Genomic DNA, 26,123 nt, shown 5'->3' with positions numbered 1-26,123 from the left:
CGCCTTTTGAGTAATGATTACCATGCTTACATTACAGTGAAATATATACGTCTGAATATTAATCACAGTTATAGTTTAATCAATCAAGATTTTCTGTAAATGTCTGGGTGTTTGGTTTAGCCTTATTACAACACTGAAGTGAACAACCTAAATGCATAATAATAACTTTATTGTAAATTCTGCTTTCATTGTAATACTGTGAAGTAGTGGTAGAAAGTAACTTAAGTACATTTACTGAAGTACTGAAGTACTGTTTTGAGGTTTGCTTGAGTATTTCCATTTTATGCTACTGTGTACTTCCACTCCACTACATTTTAGAGGGAAATATTGTACTCTTTTCTCCACTACATTTATTTAATTGATAATATAATAAGCTTGTAAATACAGTGCACTAAGATTCAACCAGTGGTTTCCAACATTGTTGATATCTTACGAAAAGCACTGTGCTGTCTGGGTCACATTGTTACATGGTTTCATGTCAATAAATGTTTTAATTATCCAATATTTCACTAAGATTACACAATATTCCAATAGTTGAGAGAAGATTTGTGTATCAGAACTTTGTTTTTTCTTGCATTTATCACAACTCTCTCAGATTTATCTAGTGACCCTTTGGAGGGGCCCAACCCCTAGCTTGGGAACCATTGGACTTTCGCTAAATGTATATAAAGTAGTTTAAACTAGCCCAACCTCCAGTAGCTACAACAGTAACATGCCGCTTACACACAGATGCCTCAGTTTTAATAATCTAATGATGTATAAAATCAGTCAGAGAGAGGAAATGAGTGCTACTACTTTAATAGCCTAGTTTAATTATATTTTCTCTTAATACTTCTACTTTTACTAGTAGGATTGTTCATGCAGTACTTTTACTTGTAATGGAGTATTTTTACATTGTTGTATTGGTATACTTTAGTAAAAGGATCTGACAACTTCTTCCAATAGTGCTGTGAATTCAACACCTATTTGCCTCATTAACGTCAATGAAAAGCATCGTAACACAAAGTAGCACATGTGATTGTAAATGCCTGAAGGAGGGCGATCGTAGCGGGACGTACCAAATCGGCAGGGGCGGTGGGGGTGTTCGCTGTAAATATATATTTAAGCCTTGTGTAATCGAACACTGGAGTTTTGTTGTATTTAACTACTATTCGCAGCAGTTGTATTGTGTTGTATAATAAGTTGCATTCCCGTTGATCAACACGTTTTCCAGCCGTTCACCTTTCTCCTCGCCTCCCCTTCTTCGCTGTGGTTCATCTCTGAGCGGATATTGTTACAATCAACGCTGAAAGCTGAAAGCAGCAGCGAGCTCTCAGCTGCTCGCAGTCCTGCTCAGTCTAGCGCCGGCAACGCTGAACTGGCGGCTGCAACTGCGAGAAACTTTTTGTGGCTTCGCTTCGCCTCTCTCCTCTTGTTGAAGATGACCTAACTTCGAGAGAGCCTCTGCTGGCCAGGTAGTTGATTCTCTCTTACTGCGTTAGGGCATGTATCATCATCATCATCATCTGCTTCTTCTTTATACTCCGCTCTGAAGTTGACTTTGTCTGCTCGTGCTGGGTTTTGTCTGTGATACTGAAACATTACATGACAACAGTGTTAGGTTAGTTTGGGGCCATAAATCAGAAAACAGAAGTTGTGTAATTTTGTGTTGATAAATTGCAGTTGCTTCTTCATTCATGCTCTGCACCCAATAAACCAGAACTGCCACAAAAAGTTGCAGCTTTTTTGTGGATATCACGTTAGTAGCTTCAGTTTAGTTTGCAGGGGCTAAATCAGCTGCTGTGGAGTTTACAAGTGAGCACCAGACCAACCTGTTAGGGGGGGTGCACATACAGCAAACTCCCCTCCATCTATCAGCCGTGTGGTAATAATCAAGTTTCTGTCAAATACACTGCCTATAGCTGTAAAAGCAGTGTGGTTCATTTGCAGCTTACATTGACACACACACGCTTCTTCACCACAATCTATTGAGAGAGACATTATAGCTCTGAGTCATGAGGCCTGGTTGCATATCTTTCACCTATCTCCACCACCACACATTTTGGTTTTGTTTCCTTTTGAGATAATCATCTTTAATTTCCAAATTCTGTTTTTCTGAGCATAGTTTATCAGTTGAGGTGTTTTTTTTTTCTTTTTTTTTGTTTTGGTGAAGAGGTTAACATTACGAATGGCTATGAAATGTTCTTCCTCAATTTCTAGAGCAAATATATGAGAGTCCCCTTAGAGTCAAATTAAGATATACACTTTGTTATCGTCTGCTTTTTAAGATGTGACCATATATAGTAAATGTATATGTTATTACACACTTAAGAAACTGAGTACAATGAAAAATACTGGCAAGAACTTACATATGGAAAAATATTTTAATATGAAGTGAATAGTCAACACTCTTAAAAAAATCTATTCACTTGTGGATGCATTCATGGTAATGTGTCTTAATCACAGGACAGAGGTCATGCTTATTTTGCAACCACTTTATTGCCCTGTTAGTTCAAAATGAAAGCCAAAAATTCAGGGACAGCAGTGCACTAAAACTGCTTATTTGTCGGTGTTGTTTTCTTTCTTTTTGTGGGAAGTCACATGTTTTGCCCTCTCTAATATTGCATGACAGTCGCTTTATCTTTGTGGACGCCATAAACAGAATGCCATGAAGAACTGGTTTGGTATCAGGGTACCATAATAGGAAAATACTTGGAAATGTTTCTTACTGGCACTGTAGCACTTTGTTGTCCTTGACTCACTTAGATGGCCTAAAACAGGAAATGTCAGTAGCTGTCTCAAGAATCTTGTTCAGAAAATAAACATTCTCGTAAATGCAAGGTGTAGTTGAAGTTCAGGGTGGAAGTGCAGCAGAGAGTCGGGGCGAAGATTTCAATCGCATGTCAGCTCAAGTGTCTAATTACAAAGGAGATGTTGATAAGGGTTCTTCACAAATACTGGTTATAGCTTCAGATGAAACCTGTTCTGAGCATATTTTTCATATGGGAAGACTATGATGACTAAACCTTGCTTTGATTTCTAAAATAAACCACTGCTGGTTTTATTCATCAAATTATATAATGTAAATGTGCAGATTAGTTTGATCATACCTTTTCATTTTATCTGACAAGGGCTGGGTTGAAATGTTTCTATAGAGGTTCCAATATGGCACCTGAGTTTAAATATGGTTTTAATTGATTCCTTTTTTATTTGAAGAATATGAACATGTTTTCTGCAAAAGCTTATTTTCTTCAGCAAAATGACCCAAATGCGTCTGTGTTAAATGCTGCCTTGACACAAAACTAAACACACAAAAACTTTGAATAAATACTCTCAAAAATGACCTAAATGATGATTTTAAATCAGGAAATATCTGATTACTGATTAATAAACAAGCACTCTGACTTTTTTGATATATTTGTACTCAAGCGGTTTCGTAGACAAGCTCTATATCTGACTAAAGAGGAAGGACAACCTCAGTTACTCATTTTATGGTTTTAATGGTTTTATCGTTTTTAGTACAGCATAACTCGATGCACTGCAGTTGTACTTGGCATTGCTAGTCTGTAGACTTGTTTTGGACATGCTATAGCCATAATTTATGGAAGTAATTAAGGCTGGTGGGTTTCGCTCTGTGCTCCAGTGTGTACTTAAGACGCACGCATTTGCAACGTCTTTGTGTTCCAGGCAAAAGGCCCTATTAGAGCTCCATTCTGTCAGAGGGCAGCTGTGTGCCTGTGTGCTGAGCAAGCCACTGCTCCATTCTCTGTCTGTGTGTACAACTCTCACTCAGTCCACACACTGACACACATGCTGCCTCTGTTAGTTTCTCTCAATTTTTTAGTTTTTCTATGTATTTCAGTCTCACCTTTTTCCTGTTTTTCACTGTTAATATGTAGTTCGTCTTTCTATCCCTCTAATACTGTTGCTCTCTTTCTTTCACTTGTTCTCTGGCCCGAGGCATTATGCAAAAACGACCAGAAAAGGATTGTTAGCCATGCCTGTCTGTGGCTCCATGCTACTCTCTATTCATTTCAGAAGCTTCCCTTTCTTCTCTGTGACCTGCAGTCATAACTACTGCTGCTACAGAAACACTGAAACTCATACCACTTGGCTTCAGGGTGTGGAAAACAAATGCCATGGTTATTTCACTTTGATAGTATATTTGTTTGAGTGTTGTTATTTCTCATTGTGTATATTCCTTCCTCATTAACATGATAGATTTGTAAGTCTGGCGTCTCGACGCCCCCAGAGCCAAAGACCTGCAGCTGACAAGAAAAGAAAAGAAAAGGGGCATTCTCACATACACCAGAGAAGCACTCCCCCAACCCCCAAGACAAGCACCAGACTCTACTTAGAGATGAAAAGCATTCTGGGATGCAATAGGAATGCTCCCATTAACATGTCCCACTGTGGTGTTTCAATGTAGTGATAGCGAGGAGTTCAAAAAAGAAGTTGTTTCAAGTGTTGCTTTTTGACTCTCAAATGAGCAACTCTCTATCCTTGGGGTCTTAGACGTCTACATCTGAAAAAAGAGGAAGCACCCCACTTTCATAGGTTTGTTAGTCAATTTGTTATTTAATTTAGTTTTTATATCTGGTGTCTGATGTTATTAACGTATTTTATGCAAAAGGGTTGTGTGTCCGTGTAACCTCTGCTCTACTGCAAAACCTATTGTCAAGATGACCTCATGTTTTGTCTTGTGTTATGAATGACAGTGGTTTGCATTCTTCCGTTTATTTTCCTCAGTTACTTTGGATTGGCTTCCTCTCTAAATGTCAGCCATCACATAGCTCCTGACTGAATCATGCTTTCTGTAGACAACTTCTCTGTAGATGAAGTATTTTTAAGCAACCCCCCAAATGCATTTGTAGAAAAAAGAGAAATGAAAGCTGTCGTTAGTTTGGACACAGACAGCTTAATTTGATGTATTTTTAGAGCCTGTTTTCCACAGAAAAATCTTAGGCATTGCACTTTGCCTGCATGATATTGCATTTCTACAGTTAACCACAATGGATTTTCCTCATACAAACCTGAAACTTAGTGTGTTACATCCTCTAAAGGTGGGTTTTTTGTGCAAGCAGGGGCTTGAGAACAGAGCCAGTCAATCCAGACAATCCTGCTTGCACAAAGAAGGTCAATTATCATGGCGACATCATGTGTCATAACCCAAGGCTGTAGGCTTTCACAGTATGTTGTAATCGATTTTCTCTAGTTGGGTTTGAGCTTGTCAGCATGTTTTACATACACCTGCAGGTCATCCCAAACAACCCTCAAGACTATAAACAAGCAAGCAGCTAGATTTGCAACCAATTAGATTACTGGCAGCAGATCAGCTGATTTACTGCCAAAGATCAGAGTTTAGGATCATGCAGATTGACATCTAAGAAGTATTTAGAATAGCGAAGTTGAAGCCAATGTTTAATAAGTGGCATAATCAACAATACTTCAACTTGCAGCAAGGTGGATAGTAAAAAAAGGTCTGTGCTGTTTCTGCTTTCCTACTCTCCAGAATATGGACCATTACTATACACTGATCAAATGTGCTTTAGTATTTCAGCAGAGTTGATCAAATCACACATGCTGCTCACTATTAATATTTGATGAAATAAAAATTACTGACTCTAAATGTAAACTGTAAAAAAAATAAACTGACTAGTTTAACTAATAATAAAATTCATGAAAACATTACAGGAAAGCACAAGTTAAAACTGATGTTTACATCAACTTCTTGTCAACTCTTTCATCCTCTAGCGCAGTCTGAGGGTACACCTTTCCTGACTCAATATGCTTTCTAAAATCAGTGTATCACCATTCATCTATCTTTTTTTTTAAACACCCCTGTTACACACGATACTGAGCAGTCAAAAGGGTCCATATGGTGAGTTGAGCCCCCTCATGAATGAATGAATGGAGCGATGGAATGCTGCTCAGTTTTCTTTCTGACATTCTCCCACCCATACAAACTGTCAACTCTCTCTCTCACCCATAGTACACCCCAAAAAATGTGAACATAGGGTTACTTTACTGTCGCAATATCACTTTATCGGTTTTTGATTGCTAGTGACAATCTGTATAACATCACTTGCTTACACAACATAGGAGTGGGGGGCCCCTCCATAGTGCTGAGCAATTGCAGGGGATTGTTAGCCAGTGCTGGAGGCTCCCATGTAATGTATCCCTGATGGATTAAGGCTGTGGTTAGTGTGCACAGAACAGAACAGGCTCTCATGGATAATGGAAGAAACCACAGGCGGAAAGGCAAGGATTGATAGGAGGGGGTAGTGTAATTAGTGGGGTACCTGATGTATGGAGAGTCATGGCATGTGAGGGTCACTCCAGGGGGCAAGAGGCCCCATACCTTCCTTTTCTCAAACTGAAACACCTGATCCTACGCCTGTCAAGCTTCTTAAGATTTCAGTTAACTAAGTCCTGGTCTGCGACATGGGGGTTGACCTAAAATAAGTTTCAGACTGCACAGAGGAGCTGTACTATGTTTGCAGGTTGCATGTCACCACCATGCAGTAACTTGGTAAAAAGACCACGTTCAGTAGTCTCACTTCCTATAACGAGCACATTCACTGGTAAAGAAATGATGAGCTGCTGGTTATTATTCTTTACTGGCTGGGTGATGTTTGCCTTATTCACATCACAAGTTGTCACTGTTATCCTCTGTTTTGTGTTTGGTTGCCATGGCTACCCATCGAATTCCTAGTAACACTGCACTACTTAGCAACTGTTTTATGAAGTAAGAGAGACCTGTGAAATCTTACTAAACTGATTTCACTTCAGTGTTTAGTGGTGAGACTGGATGATTTGACACTACTTATACAGTAGTTACCTGCTCTCTGGCGATAAATGTAACAATGGAAGACATGAAAACTATCTTAAACCCATTACATATAATGAAACAGTGGGGCTAGTGTAATGTTAGCATGAAATCATGGTGGAATGTCATATTTGTTGCACTAGTTCACTGTGCTATTTCTTTTTTTGAAAGCAGGCGTGGCCCATAAGGCTTTATATGTGAAGTTTTCTCTCTTCGTGTATTTGGTAATGAAGTCAGTGCACTCCACACCCAATTCAGCAGTGACATGTGACCACAAGGGAAGCAGAACCCCAAAGGGAAGTGTGCTTGCATATGCATGTTATGCCAGCACGCCTCTGTGCCAACTAAACGTTGTGAAGAGTGGCAGTATTAACTGGACTTTCAGGTTCGTTCTTGAGACAGAGTGATTGAAGTTCTTTTGAGTTATGGTTAATTGCAGTGTTGTTGTTGTTATAGGTAACCACACCTATTTTTAACAGTAAAAATCAAGTGAATGATCTTTTTAATTTGCTCATTAAGAAGGGTTCACAGTCGCTGTCGTTAGAGAAACATTCAGGGGAATCTGCGAAAGGAAGCCAGAACCTGACTACTGTCATTGCATAAAGTTTGACTGAATGAGCACTTCATTGTTTATGCACTTCTGAAGATCTAGTGGTGTGATGGTGTTGTTTTTGGCCAGTGTTCCCCTGCTATTGGGTACTACGGTGATGGCCAGAGGATTCAATGGTATGTCTTGACCTTCCTAAGACCATTTTTACGACCTCGGCCTCAGTATAGGAGAGTAGGGTGGCTGGGTGTTCACCCTGAATTAACAATCCACACCGCAGACTTTCACAACGTAATGGCTCTTACATTTTTTTCACCCACGCTACAAAAACATTGCTTTGCAAAACTTTACTTTCTGATGCTTTAATTCTGTCTCAAAAGCCATAGCCACCTTGTAAAACTGATGTCAACATCCAGTTTCCTGCAGCATAAAATATGTTGTAGCAATGCCTGTCTGAGTAAAGAAAACTGTTTTTAGTTATCAGAACATCTTTTTTTAAATTAAGAATCTGACATGCACAAGGATTTTCACTTGCTTTCCACTTGCAGTATTTTGTTTGGTCCTGAGCATTTTATCACTATGAAACAAGATGTTTTTTCTCAGCTGCAGCCACCGATCAAAGTCTTGACACCAGACGCGCTCCGCACAAGTATGCAGTAAGCAGAGCCAATTGGTGATGGACACCAAACACCCCGTCACAGAACTTCAGGGGGCCCCAAATAGGCTTCTATTCATCTGCCTGTACAAATCACAGCCTGGGCAAAGAGCCATATTATCTTAGCTGCCCTTTCTAGTGCCCTCCTGAGTCATTGGCTATTGTGAGCCAAGAGCTGCTGTCTGCACCCCAGGGTACACAAATCTAACTAAAATTACCATTCAATTTGAGTCCACTATGGAGGTCAAATTTAACTACATGAACCTAGATAAAACATTTTGCATCACTACTTCTTGTTTCACAGTGCTCATAGACATTCGTTTGGGACAGGCGTTGTTATGCGTGGGATGTACAACAAATACATGAGCTGTTCTTGCTCCTGATCACTTCTCACTCAGCTGTACTCTTACTTTCAAACTGGAAAAACATGTCCTGAAAATGTCATGTCTTGTAATTAAATGTGAGGAGAGCAGTAGCCCATCCAGTTGCAGGCAGTACTTCCTTGAATATCTACAAAGCCTTGTTTAAATGTTTGAGTATCACGTTAGGTATTAGCCAGAGTGTGAGTCACAGCATCATTTAAGGCACTCCTTGTAGTGTCAAAATCGATGCAGTAGAACCCCAGATAACACCATTTTTGTTTGTACGCACATTCTTCGTTAGCAACAATGCACATCACCAGCCACTTAGTTTTATTTGAGACTCAGCATGGATGTATAAAGAGACTTGGATGTATCATGCTAGTAGCGACTAATGTAGTCTCCAGCCACAAGCCTCAATCAGAGAGAAGGATCAGACTACAGAGGCCCCCCCCCCACACACACACACAACTTTTTTCATTTTCAAGCTTGTTTTTCAAAGCGACATCACCACAAGTGACATTACTTGAAGTAATTTATCAGACTCCTTGCAGCTTCCTGTGGAGCCACAAAAGGCCTTGTACTACACATATGCAAAATCAATGGAGTTCCCCTAACACCACATAATTAAGTAACATTAGAAAAAGCACCGTTCAAATCCGTCACACAGTTTGACTTTACTATCCACTATCCAGTTTGATCACTATCCATGATCAACACAGATAAGGGTCTCTCACTCTCACACTCAATCTTGTAGGTGGAACTTGTCCTGCTAACTGATCTCTGATTTCTCCCTGGAGTTTCTGACAGCAAGTCAAACAATAATAGTGCAAACAGTAAGATGTAACCCACAAGGAGACTCACTTTGAGCAATAAGTATCTGAAGTGATCAGTAGACGTTTCACACAAGTGCTCTACAGTTCTCTCCATTAAGCCCTGGTTTCCTCATCATGTGGAGTCGGTTCATTAAGTAAGCAAGGCTTGGGGGTTGAATTCGCACTCGTTCTGCCCTCTCCCATGACCCCACTTGCCAGTCACCACACACACATACACACCCAATGGAGGTTAGCATATACAGACATGCATGTACACATACACATGTACACTCTAAATTCACTCTGTCGAGTTGCTGTTCTGGTCCCCGTTGAACACGTCACACTTCCTAACTACATCAGTCAAACAGCACACTTTTACACATGACCGTCACGCTCCTCAACTCCCATTCTGTCCAATGCACACACACACTCACATAAACCCTGCTACTAGCCTCGCCCGTACTCTGTGTCAGGCCTAATCAGTAAAGTCATCTGCAAAACTGATCAAGAAGAACATTCCCTTCTCCTCGGACTCCCAACACCAGTACCAGCGCCTCTTGCCTGCAGAGGCCCAGTTGTGCTCCACTGACTCTCCAGGATAAATGGAGATAATGGGAGTCATATGCTAGCTGTTGGTTTGGGGCTGGCCTACATGAAACATTTATAGTTGTCATAGTCATGGGGCTGGAGAAAAGGGAAGGGGTAGAAATGACATAGAGAGGTAAAAAGACATGATCAGTCTGGTACAAAATTGCTTCATGTGCATCTTTTCTTCTATGATGTCTTGATCTACATGCACAGGTTATTGTCCCACAAAAGACCTTAACTACTCAGTGCACACTTGCAACCTCCTCTAAAGCATGTTATATAAGTGTAACAACCCTTACTTAACATAAAACCACATGTTACACAGGCAGGATAACATAATAGGCCTGGAAGATCCATTAGCCTCATGTGTTGCTCCACAGCAGAAAGCTGTCATTAGCCAACAGTTGATTGGGGGATCTGAACCATGCTGCTACTCTCTAATTGGATGCTGTCAGTGTGTTTGGTGGTTGGCTAATGAAGGAGAGAAGCTCAACCTCAAGGTCACTGCAGCTATTCCTGCTTTTCTTTCCTCAGACGAAGAATAAAAGAAAGCATAACCGAACTTGTCTGTGATTCACCTAGATCTTTCCCGTGCAATGAAAAGGCTGAGTGGAGCAGACATGGTGAGACATGTTTATCACAAAACAAAGCTTATGGACCTGCTGCCTTTTAAATATAACTCCCTCCAAGCATTTTTAAGAGTTTGTGTTTACTGTAGGAGCTTCTGTCTGTGCTTAGCCATCTGCGGGTGCAGGCAGTTGATGAAGCAACCACAGTTCCATATATGTTCCTTTTCTATTCATGTTTCTTAACCACATCTGTAGTCACGTGATGTCTGACTGATGTCTTTTCCAGGATTAGCAAAATGTTTCTCTCTGTTCCACTGCATTTAGATTACCGTATGTCCAGTGTGGATTATGTTCACAAGGAAGCAATTGCATATGTCAGCATGTTTTGTTTACAAAGACAGTAGCTTTATGGGTGCGTAGCTATATGGAGAACTGTGTGGTTTAAGTTACCGTAAGTGTCAGGGTGTTTCAACGCCGAATAGCAAAATGCAAGTCAGTGTGAACCATTGCTTTTAGGCTGGGGAGCAGCAAGTTGGATTCTATCATGGGTCATTTTTTTTTTTCAGAATTGTTTACTGGAGGCCAACAAGTTCAAGCCTGTATGAATTTCAATATGTTTTTTTATTTCTATCATTTAAGAATCAAATTGACCTTTCAAGCCATCTAGCAAAGAATGACCAAGAGTGGCTTGCTTCATAGGTGGTTGAATGAAAGTATTCCTGTGAAAAATGTCATCACACCGTTTGACTGTCACCTGTTTGTGAACTGTTATTTGACTGTGGAATTTGAACCTTGTTTGAATTCATGGAGTATTCGTTATTGGCAAATGAAGTGCATTACATTATTTATCTATTACTCATCTGTAAACTTTGAGACATTATTAGATATCAAAACACTGTACGCTGTTCAAACAGCCTGGCGCAGAACAGGGCACCGTGGCTGCAGTGTGCATGCCTCACATAGGAGCAGTATCAGATTTATGGCATTGACATTAGACTTTTTATTTAGATTGCTGTCTTCAATAAGTTCCTGAAAAAAATTAAGATGACTTTGATGAGTTATCAAAGTGAAATCCTGTGAAAAACAAATATTTTATTTTGAGGGTTGGACTTGGCTCACTGGCAGCTATTTGCCTGCCGCTCCTTTAGGCTACACTCAAAGCTGGGCTGCGTTTAGGCCCATCTCTTTGCCCATGTTGTCTGACAGCCAGACACACCCAGGAGCTGGAATCTTTTCTCCTGCAACTTTTGTATGTGTGGAAAATATCTTTATAGTGGTGCTCTGTTGTGATGAGATACCACCAAGTTCTAAATATACACTTCAGAAGAATATGATGAGTGTCCGTATTTAAATGAGTATTTATGTATTTTTCCCTCTCTTTCTGCCAAACAGGGATCAGCTAAAGTGTGAGAGAATCCCTCCCACCTCCAACACCACCATCATCAGCACTCGAGGGCTGCTCTGCAGATGGGAGGTCACCAACAGGTCGTCTCTTTTGCCCAAATGCACTATCTGCTCTCCACCCTCATCTAAGATGGCTGCCCATAGCCTTCTCCTGCACCCCAACAGACTGGAGCAGAGCTGCACGTTACCATGGTGATCATTTCCTCAAAAACACTGGAAAAGAAGAAGGGTGTCAATGATGTAAGGTCCAATAACATCGAAAGACGGCTGGTGAGAGAAAGGCACCATTTTGAGTTTCACACAAAGCAAACCAGTTGTAAACCAGTTAAGGTTGTGCAATGGTTCACATTAGTCAGCAAATAAATAGGTCAATGATTATATTAAATAAGCACATGGCTACATGCCACAGATGACACCTGTAGTCACGTATACTCGCATAATTAGAGTAAGCACGTCAGACCAGAATTTATTAGCCTGTTCATAATGGCAGTATATTTATCTTTAGCTATCTAAAGCTGTCATTAATGTTACAAGGAAATGAATATTTTCACTTTATTGGCTCTTACCCAGCTACATGAGAAGATCCATATCTACTTAATCTTTATGCGTTCATTACCAACACCAACAGTTCCTGGATGCGTTTAGCCAAGCTTAGCAGAAAAATTGAAAGCAAAGGCAAATAGCTAGCCTAACTTGGCTCAGTCAAAACTTTTGAAAAGAACACACTGTACCAACTCCAAAGCTAGTATTTTACAGCTTTTATGTTGTGTGTTTAACATTTGTACAGAAAAATGTTGTAGTTAAAGAGGGAATTAACTTACACATTGCATTTTGCTAACCACTACATTAAACATAGTTAAATTACGTTTACAAAAAACATTAAATTGAACTGTTTTGGAGTAGCCTGCTTACACAAGTTATACAAAAAGACTTTTCGAGCGATTTCACTGTTGCAGACAAAATTTACAAAATTAGAATAAATCAGTTGTTAGAGTTGTGGCACGCTCTTTTCGTCTTGATCGTTTGGAGTAAAGTGACATTAAAACTCAGTCTGGACTGTCTTTTTCACGTCTTTCACATTCCAGTAAAATCAAACATGTTTAATATTATTTTATGTCTTGGCTCATGTAAATAGTAAAGTTCAATGACCTGAACATTGTCAACAGCCAATAGGTGTGCTCTCAGTCAGACATATATCCTTGCTGTCCCCATTCTCTCAACTTGGATTGTGTCCACATTCTGCTGCGTCTTCCCCTTTTTTTTGGGCTGTTTTTTTCGGAACAAACCACTGCTAATTCAAGAACAGCTGAGGCCAAAAGCTCTTTCTGTTTCTGCTCCATTGTTCGACAGTTTTTTTCTTTCTCAGTGAATTTCCACCAGGAGCAGGAAATAATCTCAAATGGAATCTAGCTGCCCTTGACCCTGCACGATCCCCAGTCTGCGCAAAATTATGACACATTGTCTTTCGATTTGAGCGGGTGTCAGTCTTTAGTCTTTAAAAATGTATTTAAAGTCTTTTTCAAATCTTCTAGTGTATGCTAATAAGCATTAGATATTTCTCCTGCTTCTAGTCTTTGTAACAATATAGGCTAAACAAGCTAAGGACCTATACATGGGTGTCAAATTTTTGGGAAAAAATGAATAAATGAATGGAGAACAATTGCAGATAATTTTATACAGGGTTATTAAATGGTTTGAGGGTGGTCTGATGTGGCCTTGAACCCCTGTGGATGTTTTGGGTTAACATGTAATATGGCACTGTCCACTGCCATCATTAAAACACCAAATGTGGGGATATCTTTTGGAAGAATGCTGCTCATTCATCCAGTTGAGTTAGAGAGACTTGTACAATCAATGCCAAACAAATCCTTTTAATTTGTCATCAAACTGTATGTCTGTGTTGATGAAATTGATATACCCTCTTATTTGACTGTGTTTCCAAAAATGTTGGTTATACTGTAACACTTAATTTCACCCCCTGCTCCTACGTGTAGCAACAAGCAACTTTTTAATGACATGCAATGTGGTAGTGTGCTGCATATCTGTGAGGTCACTCCTGTCACTCCTTCGCTTGTTCAAATACACCCTGCTCTCAGTTATCTCACCTATTCATTCTAAAGGTAAAGAGCCTGTTTTATGTTTTTATCTCAGCTCTAAAATCTCACACAGGACAACAGAGCAGAAGGGTTGTGAGAAATTGTTACTCATCAAAGCTTTTACTCCGTCCTGCTGTTATCACCCTGCCTATACATTTTGTGTCTATAAAATCTCCCTCAAACACTCCCTCAATCTCACGAGTCCCGGAACCACTGATCTCTTTTTATCATGCAGGCCAACAGACCACGCAAATGACTTTGAAAGCCTAAAATTAGGTCCATGTCTTATCATCTCTTGTACACTATTGCAGATTTTGGCTGTAATTTATGTCAATGTATAAAGGCTTTGAACAACTTACTTGATATCATACTTATTATCAGTCAACCGTGTTTAAATGAGGATCTTATTGGTTTCATGTATTCATCTTGCAACACAATAACTTTTTTTTTTTTGTATCGGATATCTTGTATTAAAGAAAACACTTTTTTATCTGTTGTGGTAATAACCTCATGGTGAGTCAGAGCAATGTATCATGCTGTTTTCCTTTTGTCCTTTGTGCAGACAGCCACCACCCAGTTGTAAGAAATGAGCTGTGCGAGAGGATAGGTGTTTGACTAGAAGATAGGCATGTGTAGACTGTTTTATTTCCTTCAAGAACCTTTGTTCTTAATAAAAAGTAGATGTGTGTGTTGATAGAAATAGTAGTTTAGTTAAAGTAGCAATACCGTATAGACAGAGGTGTTTTTTATAAGTAGATTAGTGCAGTGCCTATTTTTGGTAAGATTGTTAGCACAGTGGTAAGAGTGTTAGCACAGAGCGACATTAGCATTTATTTGAAGTCTTGTGTGAACGCTAAAACAGTTAAGTTGCGTGATGTAAAATCGAAACAATGAGCTGATAAAGGATATAAAGCTACGTGTAGCTGAAGGGACTAGGGTGACTATTAATGAACACAATATAAATTGAAGCACCTTTTTAATTAAGCATTTCAAAGTTGTATGTGGTTGAGATGGAAGCAGCTGAACTTGGTTAATCTGCATATGTTCATGGTTAACTGACGGAACATCAATGATTCATATTATAGTAGGGCTGCAACTAATGATTATTTTCATTATCGATTAATCTGCTGATTCTTTGCTTGATTAACCAATTACTTGTTTGGTCTATCAAATGTCTGAAACCTAAAGTCCAAACTGTTGTTCTCAAATGTCTTGTATAGTCCACAATGTTGCACAAAGCGAAGATATTCAGTTTCCTGTCACACTATTTTTTTTTAGGAACTGGAATCGGAGAATTAGACTTTTTTTTTCTTAACAAATTAATCAAATGATTAATTGATGATCAAAATAGTTTGTGAATAATTTAATAGTTGGCTAATAATCGACTAATCATTGCAGCTCTATATTTTATATGCTCATTATAGGTTTTTAATCTGGTAACTGGTAATTATAGCATGTGGTGGATTTATAAAATGGAAATACTCAACTCCAGTGCAAGTTTCTTAGAACTGTTACTTCAGTGCAGAATGTGAGTAAATGTGGTTACTTTCCACTACTGCATGTGTATGTGGTGGACCCACAGGGACACTAAACACGCAGAGAGGAAATTGATATGGATCTTCTCATTTGATTGTGGATTTGAAAACAAACATGTTGGACTTTTGTTCCTCATTTTTTGTTTAATTTTGTGTCTCCTAACTGTCTGTCTCTGTTTGCTTCACTGCAGCGTGAGCTCCACACCATGAGCAGAGGAACCACCCTCCTCTCCTGTGGAACTGTGGGTGAGTTATCTCCTTTTGTGTATGTTTTCTTGGCCGTCTGCTTTCGCTCAAGATCTGGACAGTGATGTGGTTCAGGTTTGAATATAATTTTACAAATACGATAGCATAATGTATTACTGTATATGTATTACTTTTAATTCCTTGATAACTGAACTATCAAGGTCAGCTATCCCCTACTACTATAACTGTCTCTTTGTTAACCCCTCTGTCGCACTTCTCTCTCTCGCTTCTCACTTTCTCCGCCTGTCACTCATCCCCCTTTCATGATCAGGGTGCACCTGCCTCCACACAACGTTGCACAGCACTCTCATGGGAGGTAACTGTAATTGAATATGCTGTTGCCTATGTCAACAATTTCCCTTTTGCTCTGTTGGAGTTGCAGTAATTACCCCTTGTGTTAAAAGACACGCATCTTTAAATAAAAGCCTATTACTCACTGTCCTCTATTTCTTTTGGGGGGTAGATGTGGTGACGTCACAGGGAGGAGCACGGCTTACTGTTTCCACTGTTCGTGTTGACGTTAACATTGTCTAGGATCTCTTGTTAGTTCAATCAGCACTTTGTCTCTTGCTTTCAAAGGATGGCCTTTTGAAGTTCATCTCTTTCTCCCTTTGTCGAGTTGTTTTCGTTACATTCCTGTCAGGTCGTCACTGTATCCCCCGCACATTGTTTATCCGCCCAAAACAATGATTTCCATGCCAAAATTACATACAGGAATCCAAATGGACAGGATTTGGATCTCCAGTGGGGTCTTTTTTGCCAAAAGCTTCAATAGATTCTCAACTGCCACTACAGCACTTTGCTGTAGGTGTATTATCACCCACAGCTGTGTGATAGACTCCTTTGTGCAGCTGGTGAGACGGCTGGCAAGGAAACCTGCTTTCCAAAGCATGTCCTGCTAAACACTTGACTAATGGGAGTGATTTTCCAACAGTCTCACTGGCTGATTCTTATACAGCAATATTTTTTTCGCTTTTTTTTTTTTTTTTAATCAGCATTCTTGCAGGTTCAGGTTTTAAATGTTTAGGTATGTGGCAGAACATGTAACCTTGTTTGCTTGTTTGTTTTCTGGAGTCATACAGTTGGCCACTAAACCAAAGTATATCATCATTATCACTTCCAAATTCTTCAGTTTCACAAGACATTGATGTTTTAAAATGCATTGAGGATTATAGGCCAGTTTTTAAATGCCACCATGCCAGCACAATATGATTTCTTTGGTTTGTATTTTTGTTTTTCAGCTTTCTGTTACAGTAACACATGAGCAGCTGCAGTTTTATCTCCTCTTTGGCTCAAGCTAGATGACTATTTTTTTTGTAGAGATGCAAAAAAGCCCATGATTTCCTGTTTTTTTTGTGCTTAAGTGTGTGTAGCTTCCTTAAATTACTTTAAGTGTATGTTCAGTTTCTTCTTAGTTAAATACCTCCCTACTGCACTTAGGAGACAGTAATCTCTCTTTTTTTCTCCAAACAGCTTGTCTCATAGCAGTCATTACCTCTTGCCTTAGGCTTGGTTCTGTTTGTGTCTTTGTGTCTGTATCATTAAATACTACATGTATCTTTTTACAACTTCCGTGCAGAAATGATTGTCGTCCTTTAAAGATGGCAATATGTTCATTATAATCTTTTTCTTATTATTACCTGTTGCACAGAGACATTTAAATACATCTCATACAAAGGTGAATGAGTGTGGGAATGTGTTTTGTATGTTGCAGAAGCAGATAGGTGGCTGGACCTGGGGCGAAGCTGTGCCATTCAGCAGAGGGCTCCCCACCAGTCTGGTGGTGCCAGTCTAGAGAACTTGTGGGATGTGATGCCTGAACCGGGGAACAGGCTCTGGGTCAAGGAGCCGGGTAGTACAACAGCAATCACCAGTCTGATAAGAGATCTCAACCTCTGTGATGGCAGTGTGACCAACCTGCACTCTCTCACCACGCCCACCACTGCACACTTCACCACTACAGCCACCAGCCAAGCTCCTGCAGCGCCCCCCAGCAAACGCCAGTGTCGCTCCCTGTCGTTCTCTGATGAATTCAGTGGTTTCCACTCATCTTGGAGGCCCCAAGGCTCCCGTGTGTGGACGACAGTGGAGAAACGACGGTGCTTGAGCGGGGGGAGTGTCCGAGGTGGAGGTGGTTTTCCTGGTGGCCATTTCCCCTCCATGCAGCGTAGCTCCAGCTTCAGTTTGCCCTCGCGCTCCAGCATCCCCACAGATGGAGCCCTTGACCTGCCATTCTTCAACCAGCGACTGCCTCTCCACCCTCAATTCACTGCTTCTCCAATCTCCCCTACCTCTCCTTCTGTGCAACATCACCACTCCCGACATCACCACTTCCTCAGACCTCTCTCCCTCTCCCATGAGCAGATCAGCTTGCCTGAGCTCCAGAGGGAGGAGGCATCAGAGGCCAGCTCTCCAGACTCCACCCCAGAACTGGGGAGGCGAGCTGGCCAGAGAGCTGGGGGCACTGGGTGTCTGTCCCGGAGCAGGTCCCAGCCCTGCGTTCTAAACGACAAAAAGATTGCTATGAAGCGCAGGAGGCCAGAGGACGCCCAGGAGCAGCGGCCCTCCCTGGACTTGGCAAAGATGACACAGGTTAGATGGAAATGTAGAACACATGTTGAGACACAGACAAGCTCACCCACACACACATACACATTCTCTTCAATACGCATTACTATAATTTGACAAATTTCACAGTGTTTAGTATCACTTTAGTTTGCTGATTAAGCATAAATCAGCATCATCTTATTCCTAATCTTGCTTTAATGCTGCAAAATGTCCTAGATTGCATTTAGTTAAATCCCGAACCAAACAGACTTACCACACAGACAAATGCCTTTTTGTTCTTGGACCATGGGGAAGTTCAAGAGATCTCTGAACATAACTTGGCCAGTCTCTCCCTGAATCTGATCAGGGGCTGGATTAAATCAAGCTGAATTAATTTTTCTGGGTCGTCGGTCCGAGGCTTCAGGACTAAGTGATCTCAGGCCTCCCTCCCTGCAGCTCAGGGAGTGGTGCTTACTAAAGAGGCATTCCTCATGTTCGGTCACGCTGCCTAGCACCACGCTCTAGCAAGCCCGGCTCCGGTTAGCATTTCATTTACTCTGTTGGGTAAACAGCCTAACCAAAGGTTGGACCCCCTTGCTGTTCATTTGCTTTGACTTATGTTCATACCCTGTAATGCTTCATCCCTTTCTTGTTCCCTCTGTCTACTACCAGCAAAGGTGATTAATAGTGGGGACATTTGGATGCACAGATTTCTTGCCCTACTACAAGAGCTTGTTTGTTCTTATGTAAGGTCAGAGGAAGCGGTGGATCAGCCAGTGATTATAAATGACCCCTGGACAAACCCAAACCCAAAATAGAACTGAAGAAGTATTTTAACGATACGTGCTGTTTTGATACTTGGCAGTGCTCTGATGTTTTAATGGAGACCAGAGAGATCTCGACCTGATTCTTGCATCATATCTTGCTCGGTTATGTTTGAATGATCTTTAAATTCTACATAGAAGCTGCCACTGGTATTACCACCAATGGCAGCCACTGATAATTGAACTAACTTGTGCTTGTATGCAATGCAGTGACTCAGAACTCTGATTATAGACTATGTCCTGTATCCTCCTTACAATATGCTAAAATCTTCACGGAAACATTGTCATTTCCTGTTTCTCTTAATAGAAAAAACCATCAATTTTATCCCTGTACCCTCCCTTCCTTTTCCCAAAGGTTTGTGTTCCCAGTCAGTCACCCTCAGGACCTAGCCAGAGTTGGATCAACAAGGCTTTGGTAATGGAGCCTAGTGAGCATGTTTCCTCTAGTCATGCCAGCCGTTAAGCAGGGAAAATCAAGCACGTTGGATCACACATATTCACACAGATACACACACACACACTGGCAGAGTCAGTTTTACGTTACCTCTGGGTGCAGGAATGCAACCCGGCAGCAGATTGGAGGCTATTCTGTCTTAGATTTCTCAGGGATTAAAAGGTAGAGGCATTGTTTCTCATGTCTCTCTTTTTTCTTTTATCTTTGAACCTACCTGCATGATTGCATGCACTCAGCAGTGTTGAAAGGAGGCAGGTCGTGCGGGTTGGATGGGTCATTCGATCGACTGCCGTGTTTACTTTCTCACTCTCTTTCGTGCCTGGAGTGAGGAAAGCAAGCAGTAACACAGTACACACAGTACTATTTAGAACAAACACATGAACTCTCTTACTTCTCTTTTCCCTGTGTCATCACTGTTAACATCTCTCAGCCTCTGTGTGTGTGTGTGTGTGTGTATGTGTACAGGTGAGCATGTTTCCAGGAAACAAAAAAAGCAGTGTTATACTATGTTATGCCAAATTAAATAACCTGAAATGCCCAGAAGCACGGTGAAGACTCGCGTACCTGCCTTATAGTTTAATGATGTGGTTTGTCTTGTCAAGAGCCTTAGGAGAGCTAGTAGCTGGCAGACTGTCTGGAAAAGGAAGTGATTATGTAGAATCATTGGGCTGGTTACAACCTGTGCCTGTTCTAAAGAAGGAACAACATGAAAATGACTGTCAGGGTTAGGAATAGATAAGATTTTACTGCGTCTTTAGGGGATTTCTTACTTGCAGTGATTTGCAAGAGGCATTGTACCTGCAGTTAAAGAGTCAGAATCATATCACGTTTCTGGTACTTGGTTTGAGTTTTACTTCAGCTTCTTCTTGTGCAGACACTTTGTGTGTGCTGACTGCTGACAGTGTGTGTGATTTAAGTGACCCTCTTTCTGTTTTTCTCTGGCCACACACACACGCACACACACGCACGCATGCAGACACACACTTTCTCCTACTGCTTACTAGGATGTGGGTGGGTCTTTATCCCTCTCACTCTCACTCTGAGGTTAAAAAGGATTCCCAATTGGTCCTGCCTTAAGTGTAAATCAACAGTTGTTACTACTTCTCACACCTACACACAATATCAACACACTTCCTCTATTTTATAGGCGTGGGGATGAGTAATACGGTCTAAAGTCCAAGTAATGGAAAACAAAAGTGCATATTCGTCACACCAAACTTTGCAATTGCCCAATGCCATTTATTTGCACCTGGAGGAGCGTCTGTCATCAGCGTATGGAGATGTTCATTCTTTTAATTCGACGGACTGTCCTCATTCACCAGATTGTTGTACAATCTGCTGGAGTTTCAGGGGTCGTGGAGGGTCAACACGTAACAAGTCCCTGGTGTTGTCAGTGGAACATGGTGTAATCTGGCCTCTAGATTCCTTAGCCATGTCAATGAAGGCGGGTGTGAATTCTGTGGATGCATGTCATGCTAATCGGTTATAGCTCGACTACCGTAGGGATTTACGTTTGACCATCCCCGAAATTCTTTGGATATCCTCCCTGTTGGCTGTGTATGTCAGTTCACTCCTCTGTCAGTTGCCTTGTTTTTATCCCTGATTGCCCTCCCACTTTGGCCCTTCATTGTTTTTTCCGAGGAATAGTGGGTGTGGTGAGCTGTCAGACTGGGAATGTTATCTCTTGATTCTAGGTCACTTAATGCATAATTGTTGACACAGCTCACACTTTGCTTTTGAGGAAACTGTCAGTGGTATTCAGATTGTTTTATGTCTGTGTGGTCTTTCTAGCCCCACTTGGAAACTTCAGATTGGGCTTACAGAAAAATTACTAGCTATCTTTGCCAATAGAGGTGGTAAAAGGAGGCGTGTTGACCGAATGCTTGAATGTGTATATGCGTGCGAGTGCCTGTGTATTCAGGAGAGAAATAGCAGGGGGAAGAAAAGGGGTATTAATTCTGCAGGGAAGCTGGCAGACGAACTCCCCTCTATTAATATCTTCTCGCTGGCTTATGTTCGAGCTGGTCTGCTCTTCCCCTCCTCTCTCCATCTCACTCCATTCCTGGGATGGCAGGCATGGTGATCATAGCTGAGCGGCAAGCCCCACAGGCTTGTGGGAACACCTAGCTAGGTGGGCGTCTTGAGTGCGATGCTCGCTGTGTGTAATGACATGTTGGGACTTGTCCCAGAGGTTCTCTCTGTGTTAAAGCATTGCCGAACAACAGCGTGCAGTCATCTGTTTTACCTCTGCATGATAAACCTTTGCTATTTCAACATATATATCTTTTGTGGTCTCACTTACAGCCATTTGCTCGAATCTGTCATGCATTCTGTCTGCGGTACAGCGACTATAAGACAAATACACAGACGAAAGCAGGGGTGTTGGTTTACACACAGACAGACAACACCACAGATAATTGATGCAGAAGTGTGCAAGTATGCAGTCTGGCTGTCAGGAATGAGTTAAATGTTCCCTTCTTCCCTTGCACCTCTGCCCTCTCTTTTGTTTTACTGTTAGAGATTTGTTTGCCTGTCTTCCTCAGAGCAGTGTGTCTTTGGATGTTGTTTAACTGACCTCATTTCACCATTTAACTAATCCAAAGAAAAATACTTGTTCTTTGCATATCTACATAAAGTACATAGTTGAGGACCTGTGTGTATTTTTCTTTTGTTAATGAGTTCACTTCTCTCTGTGCTTATGTGTGTGTTATGGTCATGTGTACATTATGACCTCTGCCATAGTATTTAGCTGGGTGTTGTTTATTGTTTGCTGTAATTATCAGGAGGATATTTGTCTAACCTCTTGGTTTGTGTTTGCACTCCTCCCACCGCAGCTGCCTCTTGATACCATACAACTATTTTACAGTGGAAGTTCTGATTATGTTGAACATGGTTGGGAAGTACTCATAATGTTTACCAGCATACTTTAATATGTATACAATGGTGTTTTATTTTATGGATGTGAGTAAGAATTAAAAAGGAAAACGTTTTTATTTTTTATTATATTTATAATATAAATGGTCATATTCCTCATTTATGATACTATTTAGTGTCAGCATTTTATAATCTTGCTATGAATTTGCATTCTGTCATTGTCTCTTTGTTTCATTGTTGCTCGCAGGGTCCGCCTTTCCCATAAAATGTACTTATACAACATTCTCAGGAAATGCTGCATCCTTGTCCTGGATGTGATGCATAAGACAGAAAACAGTTCACGTCGACAGGACAACATTTAATCATGAGTTTAATATCATTGTGCTGGATGACATTGTTGACTGTCTTTTAAAAGACTTTTTTCATTTTTCATTTCTGACATAGTAGCCACTCAAGGCGTGTTTGCTCCCTTCATTTGTCTTTTTGAACAGATTTATTTTACCTGTATTATTAAAGTACACTGATCCAAATCAACCAGAGCTTAAATCTGAAAGAAGCACTCCACCTATTTTGCACATAAAGTTCAGTTGAGTTGCCTTGATGCCCTGTGGCTCTGGAGGAACTTTACAAAATTACCCTGATGATGTCATCTATTTTTTTTTTATTTTTTTAAACAGAGAGCCTCCATTTCAGACAGGCCATGTGGGGTTTGAAAGAAGGCAGGGTTAGATGGCAGGGAGGATTTAAATTATCCAATTGCATCTATCTACAAAAGGAAGGAATCTCTGTCTGTGTCTATATGTATGTGTGTATGTCCTGAGACTCTAGCAATTGTGAAGTAATACTACAGACAAAGCACCAATCTTCTGAGCAAACTCTGAAGGCTCAGTAAATAAGATTGATCTAAGGGAACAATTTGTTTGATACACTTTTATTTTAGGAGACACGTTTATTTTAAAATGCAGCCCATATTTTGCTTGACATTATAAAAAACTGTGTATTCAAATGTGTATTCCCAGTTGGAGTACTTATTATTCATAACATCTGTGTAAAAGAGAATTTGAGTTTCTTTCATGTTGTTATTTCACACCTCAAAATAGTATTATGTTTTCTATGTTTTTGAAGTAGTGGCCAGATACCAAGCAATCATCCCATTCTGAATAGACCCATTCTGAATGGGCACTACACTAGTTATGGGAAATGTAGGATCCATTTTACTAACACTATTGACTACAAACCAGGTTGTCTCAGACTATTTTGCTTTCATTTTTACCATTCTTTCAAAAATCTTCAAACATTTTATTGAGAGTCCCCCAGCTTTATGGAGGTGCAATACTGAATCACTGGCGTACAACTTTTAAGGAAAATAACTTGTTTGCTGGTTAGTCTGTAAATTACTAGATAAAGAAAGTAACCTACCCAATGGTAGTGGATCATGTGAGACATGACAGCATGAATGCTGAGTTTATAGTTTGTGTGTCTGTGTGTGTGTGTACGGCAATACTCCATCTGGGTGGGGGTATGCTCAAGTAAAAAATAATAAACCCCAGACAAAGCTGGGTACAGGGGCAGAAATCTATCCCTGCTCCCCTGACCTTCCACCACGCCCACCCTAATCCCAGTCAGCCTGTGTAGTTTTTATAGAAAGCATATTGCAGAGAAACTGCCTCTCCCCCTCCTTCCTCTCTTCCTTTCGTCTCCTCCTCCTGATAATTAGTAGTGGGGTAATACCAGGGGTTGAACAGAGAAAGCAAGGTCTCAGAAATCCCCTTTTCCACTCCAGTGGGGTAACTACAGAAAGGCCTCCCACCCCTCACATGATTAACTAACACGGTTGCTGGATCCTACATTTGAGCAGCCTACATGTGAAATGAATCTAGCAAATTATAGCAAATCTTTAACTCGGACAGCCCAAATCCTGTGCTGTAGTTTTCTTTTGGACTGTCCTAAATCAGGCCAGAAAAAAGAAGCAAGCCTACAAAAGTGAGACTTAAGAAAGGGAGACTCCCAGTTCATTGTAACAGGAAAAGCAATGTCCTAACACATGCTAGGGAACATTAGAGGTGTCTGTCATGTAAGCTGAGGCTCTATAGAGAAAACCTCATCTCTATTCACTTCCATGCCTCCAACATCTGCTGCTGGGGCACTCCAGAGATCATTAACCCTTTCAATGCGCCGCACGACTGCCTTTCTTTGTTGCAGAGAGGAATTCAGGTTGGAAAGAGAGTATAAAAGCGAATCAGGATAGGACTTCTCTGTAAATGAAACCTATTCAAGGTCAAGTGTTGAGACCCCAAGCACATGTAGCCGCACAAACACTGACTCCTCCAAAAGCACACAACTACAAAACAACGTAACAACTGCAAATAACAATGGCTTAACAAGAAATGTTCTCCACTACACAGTGTTGGGTTCCCTATCGTGACGTGTGTTTCACAGTCATAAAAATGACACGAGCACAGAGAGCAACAAAATGCCTTTTTGTGGTTTGGAACTCATCTCAGGAGGTTTAGGAGTCTGTATACATTCTTCAACAGCCTGTGGGTGTACTTGTGTGTTTTGCGTGTTTACATGCTTATATGCCAGTGAAAGGGAAGGCCAGCTTTTGACTGCCCAAACTGAAACCCAATCCCAAACTGACAGTCTGGAAAACCCTGAGCTTGAATTGCCTACCTACTTTTATAGCCTCGTTAGTGTGAACCTAGAATGTGAATATGATCTTCTAAGGTGTATAAAACATATACTTTGTGTCTCCTATACAGAAACTTCAGACTTTTCAGAGCTTGAGCTGCCCTGGATTCTCATCCACTGATGGCTGCCCATCAAGAATGCCTCTTCCCTCCTTTGAGACTACCGGCCAACCGGATTCAGACTTCACTGCTGTGCCCGATCTGGGACTGGAGTCACGGCAGGAAGTGACCGCAGACGAGGAGGAAGAGGATTCCTCCTATGAGGAACTGGATAGCGACTCAACTTGTAGCGTGGACTCACGGCCCGGGTCTCCTGTAGGTGATGTGTGCGGTAAACGCACCCTCTGGAAGGGTGATTGTGGAACACAGAGGGACATTTTCCAGCTGGGAGGCGAGCTGGATCTTGACCAGATTGAAAGAAACTGAACATTTATAGGAGATTTTAAAAGACTGTGTCTGGACTGTTGTTGAATGTACTGATGATGTTTCATAAGATGGTTTTTAAGAAAGGCTTTGGGGAAAAAGAATGGAAGAGTGTTTTGTCCACTTTGAAAGGGAAAGATGTTGAAAAGACAAGAAAGGTGATAAAGATGATAAAGGATTAAGTATGTTGTTAACTGTTGGGTTTTTAGTGACACATTTGCCTTGAATATTCTTACTGTTTGAATCAAAAAGCAGTAACCTTAGTTGTTTTTCATTGAGTATTCAGCTTAACTCAGGAGTGGGAAAGTGAGGGTTAGTCTTAAGAAAACCTCCCAGCCCCCCACTGTCTGTCAACCTGATGACCTTTCCAAAGTCAGCTAACCTTAGCTTTGTAGTACTGTAGCAGTAGCTGGGCTCTCCTCTATTTAGCCCAAGTTTGTTTTTCAGAGAAAGTGGGGTGAAACAGGGAGAGGTAAAACAACAGGAAGAAGCACATACTTACCCTTGACCTTTCTCTTTCTGTTTTGTGCACACATGAAACTCTGAATTTGCTGAATGTAGGCTCAATAAGCTTTAAGGGGAGTTTGGGGGGGAAAAAGACAGTGCCTTCTTTTGGATACTTGCTCTCCCCGGTTCTCTTCAAGAAAGTAGCCTCAATCGAAGCCACCTTTCCTGAGCTGTTTTTGTAG

The 26,123-nt window shown here is 40.9% G+C and overlaps 1 protein-coding gene across 1 annotated transcript; it reads left to right on the top strand.

Moving 5' to 3' along the window:
- Window positions 1-1,310: 1,310 nt before the first annotated feature.
- LOC128372731 (protein FAM53B-like) lies at window positions 1,311-25,475 on the top strand. Its single transcript, XM_053332877.1, has 5 exons — window positions 1,311-1,454; window positions 11,734-12,015; window positions 15,568-15,622; window positions 17,337-18,214; window positions 25,084-25,475. Exons 2-5 carry the CDS (start codon window positions 11,935-11,937, stop codon window positions 25,435-25,437), a joined length of 1,368 nt encoding a protein of 455 aa, XP_053188852.1. The 5' UTR covers window positions 1,311-1,454; window positions 11,734-11,934; the 3' UTR covers window positions 25,438-25,475.
- The last annotated feature ends 648 nt before the right edge of the window (window positions 25,476-26,123 follow it).

This window comes from Scomber japonicus, chromosome 14 (genome assembly GCF_027409825.1).
Source record: "Scomber japonicus isolate fScoJap1 chromosome 14, fScoJap1.pri, whole genome shotgun sequence".
Classification (NCBI taxonomy): domain Eukaryota; kingdom Metazoa; phylum Chordata; class Actinopteri; order Scombriformes; family Scombridae; genus Scomber; species Scomber japonicus.
This window is presented reverse-complemented; position numbering and strand designations above follow the sequence as displayed.

Coding starts and splice junctions, on each gene's coding strand:
- LOC128372731 (XM_053332877.1), top strand. CDS start 11,935: ATGGTGATCATTTCCTCAAAAACACTGGAAAAGAAGAAGGGTGTCAAT. Junction 12,016..15,567: donor ATAACATCGAAAGACGGCTG/GTGAGAGAAAGG, acceptor GCTTCACTGCAG/CGTGAGCTCCACACCATGAG. Junction 18,215..25,083: donor ACTTGGCAAAGATGACACAG/GTTAGATGGAAA, acceptor TCTCCTATACAG/AAACTTCAGACTTTTCAGAG.